The 7,500-nt window shown below is 40.2% G+C and overlaps 1 protein-coding gene across 1 annotated transcript in view; it reads right to left on the reverse strand.

Annotated features, from left to right (window-relative positions):
* Positions 1–3,531: 3,531 nt before the first annotated feature.
* LOC122264835 (carbonic anhydrase-related protein 10-like) overlaps positions 3,532–7,500 on the reverse strand; it is a 4,461-nt gene continuing 492 nt past the window's right edge. Inside the window, exons 2-3 of the mRNA XM_043033907.2 lie at positions 5,978–6,155; positions 3,532–4,124 (exon numbers count right to left, since the gene is read on the reverse strand). Coding sequence (XP_042889841.1) covers positions 4,102–4,124; positions 5,978–6,155 — 201 coding nt within the window. The 3' untranslated portion in view covers positions 3,532–4,101. The remainder of the gene's footprint in view (positions 4,125–5,977; positions 6,156–7,500) is intronic.

Raw genomic sequence — 7,500 nt, forward strand, 5'->3', positions numbered from 1 at the left:
AAAAAAAAAATCAAAGGAGATGAGGCTGTTTGTGTTATCTCTCGAGGACCGTGTTTGTCTGTCGTACTTATTGTGTGACTATGCAACTTTAAAGAACTTCCTTTGTGGCTGTGATACAAGGTCAAGTACTCTAATGTAATGTTTTCGCGACTTGAGTACTCTCTTCCCGAAGATTGGAGTGGTTTAGAGAGAACTCACAGAAAATTATTCTTCGTGAAGAGTGGTGAAAAATGGAAGGATTGAAAGGAGGAGGAAAGAAAAACAAAATAAAAGTGCTTTCTCAAAGTAAAGTGTGCTTGTGTGTGAACTGTTTTTTCTTATCTTTATTATAATGTATGATTAAAAAAAAAAAAAAAAAAAAAAAAAACACATTATCATCTCTGAAGGACCTCTTATTCACCTACTGCTTTGTTATTATTAAAAAGAAAGGGAAAAAGAAACAGTAGATAAGAGAGGCTAAAAAAGATACCAAGAAACACAGAAATAAACAACCCTGGACAAGAAAAGAAATCACGAATCAATAAACAAAGTGTCGACTGAGAGGAGGACAAATATTCAGAGACGTATCACGAAGAGGTTTATAACGAATAACTCTAGGAAAGAGGGCATTAAGACCGGTCTCTTTGTCAACAGGGATGGAATGTCTTCTCAGGACGACCCCGGGCGAGAGACAACTCGTATGCCGCGTGGTCTCTTTCTCAACAAAAATCCCCTTTAAAAACCTCCTGTCTTGTTGGGGCGATGAACACGCGCATGCAAGGCTTAGTGTCATTATCCTCAGAGAAGCTGCTACGTGACGAGACGCAAGCGCGCGCACGCACACACACACACACACACACACACACACACACACACACACACACACACACACACACACACACACACACACACACACACACACACACACACACACACACACACACATACACACACGCACACACACACGCACACACTAACCCTAAGGCAGTTGGCCAGATTAAGGATCGTATGAATGGACATTGTTTTGTTTTGTTTTTGTTTTTTTCTCTCAAATTTATTCTTATTTTATAATTTCTTTTAATTTCGTGCAGCCGAACGTTGTGAAATGATTCTATACCTGCCGTGACGTCATTGCAACTCTGGTGATTTCCAAAAAAAAAAGCTTTTTGTCGGGGACTACGTTACGTTACAAAAAATAAAAATAAAAATGATAATAATAATAAAAAGAATAAATAAATAAATAAAGAAAGAAAGAATAAAAAAAGATATATATAGTGCGCGCGTGAGGCACTCAACACCACGATTTCCAACAATGAGTTCGGTAGAGCGTCTTTTTTTGGGGGAATACAAAGTTAATAAAGACAGAAAAAAGGGGGGGAGGGGGAAAGGGGGGCAATAGAGTGCCATCTCATCGTGAGTAAAGATGCGGTAGTCATGTCAAGCTCATGGCACAACCACGCTGGTCATGACGACAGTACATTGTTAGTAATATCGGCGGCACTGTTACGTTTGCGCTCTGCTCTGTGGCACTAGCGATCTACATGACACCAGCGGCGATTACCGACCATAAGCAGCAGTTCATAGTCATCGTGACTCTATGACAGGCGCGAGGTGGCTGTGAGGTACACAGTAACCTCTTCCTTAGGGTCCACTTCTGTGTACTCTTTGGTTTTAGATTGTGGGTTCTATCCCCCTTTGTTCTGTATGGGTTGGATGTTCTGTATATATGGCAGACGTTTCGTATAATTCATTTGGAAAATATGCAGCTCTCTGCCTCTGTGTGGAGCATTTTTTTTTTTTTTTTTTTAACGTGATTAAGATTTTTTTTTTTTTTTTCTAGTATTAAATTGAAATTTCGGTTTGGTTTATGTTTCCTTAACACCTGTGATCTCTAAATGCATTACGAAATGATTTTCTTCTCCGATTTTAACAGCTTATAAATTCGGCATTAACCTTTAGATCTATTTATTATATATGTCTTATCTATATCTGTTTATTAATTGGGATATTTTCGTTTAGTTATTCTCCATATTTCCAATCGCATATTTCTCCCACGGCATTTCCTTGCACCAAAAGTCAATACACGGAAGTGCACCCAGGATCCGAGCGAAGACAGAGACAGAGATAGTGATAGGTACAGAGATACAGACAGACAGACAGACACCAGACATGCGAATGAGTTGCATGATGCCAAAATACAAAGAGCTTCTGAGTCGCAACCTTTCTCCCGAAAATGCCCTTAATATGGCTACAATGTTTTCTTTTTAAAGCTATAAATCAAACTGGAAGGTCTCGCGTAGCACTTCCTGCAAGGCTCACGGGTTAACGTGCCGGAAATATATGTCTATAGAAAGAGTTAGAAAAAAAGATTAAAAAAAAGATAGTTGGACAAGTCAGCCCGACCTGACCTGTCTTTCATCTCCGGATGGACTTTGGGGTCAAAAGGTCACCCGGGTAGATCTCAGATAACCTCGTTTCATCCATGTTTATTAATGCTATGAATTCATCCCTTGGTTAAATATTCACTGCTTTTTTCCTTGAGTTTTTTTTGTTTGTTTTTTTAGCTTGCTATTTTTTGGTTTGCGTGGGAATCCATTTTGTTTGTAGATTATCCATCGTGAAAAAAACAACAACAACACTGGCCTGGCCTATGTTAAAACCTAGCAAAAACAGTAGCTAATTGCGTAATTGTTATCGTTAGAGCCAAGCACAATCCCAAACCAATTTATGTGCGGCCTTACATAATGTGATTGCTTCAAGGTCTATATGTAAGTATATATATTCATATACTTTATACACACATAACTCATAAACACACTAGTATTTTCATCATCACACGGTATGCATTCCAAAACCATTAAACAGAAAACTGATTACGTCTTTGTTAATTAATATCAAGAAATCAAGCCTAGCATATTCTTATGGTGCAACTGTAGTCTTTCGTTTAAGTGAACGGAGTTTAGTGCTTCAAAATAAATTCAAGCTTTGAAGCTCGAGGAATTGTGGTTCTATAATTTATCACTTTAATCGTATATGATTTTTTCTTTTTTTTCCAAATACTTTTCTTAGTGGTGCCTCTCTCCTGCACTGAAAAAAACAGTTTAGTTCAGGTGAGAATATTCCACGTTTTGCGTAACGGATCTTCACTGTTGTCTAAATTTTCATCAAATCAAAATCTTGGAAAAAGTATTCTTCGATTTTCAATCATTGATAAACACCAGTAACTCCAAAATGATTTTCATACTACTATAACTAAATTCTTTATTGCTAATTTTTCATTCACCTAGAAACTTTTTCTAGGTGTTCCAATGAGCAAAAAAAAATTAAACACATATCCCTTATGTCTTTCTGTCAGACAGGTGCGAGCCACAGCTGATTATTCTATACAGTTCTTCGGATATTTTCGATAAAAATAACGTTGGAAATCTATTGAATGTACCTAAACATTTTCTTTATTTTCCTCTATGACACATCACAGCAGCAAATTGCGCACTTACAACTGAAATATAGCTCTCAAATGACCTATTTCCTGACATCGGTTACTCCAGCCACTTTAGTCTTTCTTTTTTTTTTTTTTTTTTTTTTTTTTTGCATTTTTACAGCTAACATATATCAGAATCTCTCACAAAGAGTCAATGTCAACCTGCAAAGGATAATTAGTCACATACTGGAGCATCCCTTTCACACACTAATTGCAAGGAATTGCTTTCCCTTCAAGAATGAGTCAGCATTTATTGAATAACAAGCTGTCAATCACTCATCGTGTGTGGTCACAGTTATAGAAAAAGCACCTTATATTTTCTAAATCTTGTTTCCTCCTCTCTTTCTTCCATCTTTCTCTTACTTAGGCATTGCTTTGCTATATATATCTATAATATGATAAAATTATGCTATATCTTGCTGTAAGCCATGCACGTTATTGAGTAACCCCGAGGTTCATGTTTCCGAACCAATGTTTAGCTCACGATGGGGTTTATTTATCACTGCATGCAAATTTGCGAATCACTGCATGCAGGGTTGCAAGCGGCGACTCTTCTTTATTTTTTTATGTTTTTTGTTTTTGTTTTATATGTTTTCCTTAATATCCATTTTGGGGGAACTTCTCTAAATCCAAAGGTCCGGCTATAGTTTGGGCCATTGGTGAGCTGAAATGAAAAATAAAAATTAGCTTTACTAACTGAAATAACATCGTAAGTCATATATAACGCATATCTTATATTCCAAAATGTGGTTAAATACAACATGAAAAACTATTTCAACACACGAATACATAAATATAATTACATGTCATACGATATCAAAGTTACAAAACCATTCTCTTTGAGGGAAAATTAAGTTTTGGCCAATTTACCCTTTTCCCTTTTATATGACTTTTCCTATTTACTTAGTGCAATCCTAGACAATAACTGTAATGTATAGTGCACGCACACATATAGGTAGATACTACATATAATGATCATTGTTATTATTTTTATTACTGTCATTATTACTATTATCATTATTATCCTTATTGCTATCATTATTATTGTTATTATTATTATTATTATTATTATAATTATTATCATTATTATTATTATTATTATTATCATCATTATTACTATTACCATTATCATTATCTTTATCATTATCATGCTCATTGTTACTATCTTATCATTATCATTTTCATTCTCAGTATCATTATCGTTACCATTATCATTATTATTGCCATTATCATTATTGTCATTATTATTGTTATTAGTTTCATTACTATGGTTATTATTACTCATATTATGGGTGCTATCGTTATCACTATTTTATCATAATTATTATGATCGTTATTACTACTATCATCATCATCATAAAAATCATCACAATCACCATTACCAACACCATAATCATCCCCATCATCATCATCATCATCACAATCACCATTATCCTCATCACCATCATCACCATTATGATAGGCATCACTATAACAAAGAAGCCAATGGTGATGTATCCTAACAGTGATGATAATGATTTGGAAACGTTTGAGACGATAACTTAATCTAAAGATGATATTTATGATGACATAAAGGCCATTTCTCCCCCCCCCCCATCGTCTATATTGATTGAATATATATCGGTATTTAAGAAACTGTGAATATCTAATCAGGTCTTACGGAAGTCACAGATCAAACTGTCTGCTCTGATCTCTCACTGACGCCCATGTCATCACCAGATCATCACCGAAAGCATCATCATCACACATTCTCCTTTTTTTCTTCTCTGCCTCCTTCGTTGACTCCTCCTCTCTCTCCCCCCCCCCCTACCCACGTCTTTGGTTTATGTGTTATAGTCCATAATCTTTTTTTTTTCCATCTACCTGTCTATTCTACTTCCATTCATTTCTCTTATATATCTTTCCCCTTTCCTCCCTCCCTATCCACCTCTTTACCTCCCCCATCCCTCCACTCCCTCCTCACCTCATGTATCTCTTTTCCCTCTATCCACCTCTCCAACCCGTTCCCTCTTTCCCCTCCACTCCCTCCCTCCTTCACTCCCCCCTTCCTAACACTCTCCTCCATTCCATCCACTCCTTCTTTCCTCCCACTCTCCTCTTCCATTCCTCTCCCCCTCCCCTTCCTCTCCCCTCCCCATCCCGCTCTCCCCACCCTCCTCTCCCTTCCCTCTCCCCCTCCACTTCCACCTCCCCCCTCCCGCTGTCCCCTCTCCCCTCCACACCCTCCCTTCCTCCTCCATCCCCCTCTCCACCCTCCTTCCTCCCCCCATCCCCCTCTCCACCCCTCCTTCCTCCCCCCCCTCCACTTCCCCCACCTTCCCCTCCCTTCTCCCCCCTCCCCTCTCCACCCTCCTCCTCCTCTCCCCTCTCCCTTCCTCCACCCCCCTCTCCCTCCCCCCTCCACTCCCTTCTCCCCTCCACACCCTCCCTTCCCTCCACCCCCTCCCCCCTCTCCCCTCCATCCTCCCCCTCTCCCCTCCCCCTCTCTCCTCCTCCTCCCTCCAATCCCTCTCTCACCTGCATAGTACATCTCCCTGTGCATGGTGGGGCATCCCTTGCTCCTGTGAGAATTGCTAAAGTCGATGTTGGTTCTGACGGTGCGGTGGTGAAGGGCCTTGACCGGACGGAAGTTATTAGCCATCTTAGCCTTCGGGAGGGTCTGGTCGCCCTGCATCAGCTGACGGAGGGCGTAGAGCTGTTTTTTTTTTTTTTTTTTTTTTTTTTTTTTTTTTTTTTTTTTTTTTTTGGGGGGGGGGTTGAGGTGGGGTTGAGGTTTTTTTTTGAGGGGGGGTGTTGAGGTGGGGTTGGGTTGGGTTGGGATTTTTTTTGGGGGTGGAGGGGGTTGAGGTGGAGTTAGGTTGAGATTTTTTTTTTGGGGGGTGGGGGGGTGGGGGGAAGGGGAGTTGAGGTGGGGTTGGGTTGGGATTTTTTTTGGGGGGAGGGGGGTGGTGGGGGAGGGAAGGGAAGGGAAGGGAAGGGTGTTGAGGTGAGGTGAGGTGGTGGGTTGAGAGGGGGGTTGGGTGTGGGTTTAGAAAGGTGGGTTAGGAAAGGTTGGGTTTGGGGTTCGGTGGATGGATGAAGTGGGAGAGGGTGGGTTGAGTGGGGTTGGGTGTAGATGGGTAAGGTTTGGGTGGGTTGAGGTGGGCCGTGAGAAGGGTGGGTTAAGTGGGTGGGATGGGTCATGAGAGGAGTGAAATAGTGCAGGTAGTTGGTGGGTTGGATAGGAATAGTTGAGGAAGAGAAGAAACAAAATAAATTAATGAGAGTTATTTTTTATTTTTTTAATCTTTTTATTGTTATTATCATTATTTTGTTGTTGTTGTTATTGCTATCATTGTGTGTTGAATAAATGGGTTTGTAATTTGCCGTATGTGCTTACGTGTGTGTTTGAATATTCACATGTCGTATTTTGTTTTATATGTCATTTCTATAACATGTAATACGTTCAAGTAACTCTAATGGGGAAATAATCATTATTGTGAATGTTCGTCTCCATGAAGATAAAATACAAATTAGTTGGGGTTTGTATATCATTCTAAATCTAATGCTCTAAGAAAAATTAATAGCAACGGAGAAGCAAAGAAATAAGAAACTTTCTCTCTTCTTTTACTTTCTTTAGCTCTCCCCCTTTCTTTCCTTATCTAACTCTCTCTCTATCTCTATCTCTCTTTCTTTCTTTAACTCTCTCTCCCTGAGTCCTTCCCTCTCTCTCTCTCTCACTCTCTCTCCCCCCTCTCTCATCCCGCCCCCCCCCCCTCTCTCTCTCTCTCTCTCTCTCTCTCTCTCTCTCTCTCTCTCTCTCTCTCTCTCTCTCTCTCTCTCTCTCTCTCTCTCTCTCTCTCTCTCTCTCGCTCCTCCTCTCTTTCTCCCTTGCACTCTCTCTCACCTCCCTCTCATACTCTCACCCACCCACCCACTCACACACTCACTCGCTCACTTACCCCCTCTCCCCCTCACACTTTCACTTACTCACTCACCCCCTCACTCTCTAACTCATTTTCTCACACTCTCCCCTTCACACTTTCACTCACTCACTCTCC

Source organism: Penaeus japonicus, unplaced genomic scaffold (assembly GCF_977035675.1).
Source record: "Penaeus japonicus unplaced genomic scaffold, GWHDUDI00000001_assembly GWHDUDI00000004, whole genome shotgun sequence".
In the NCBI taxonomy this organism is placed as follows: Eukaryota; Metazoa; Arthropoda; class Malacostraca; order Decapoda; family Penaeidae; genus Penaeus; species Penaeus japonicus.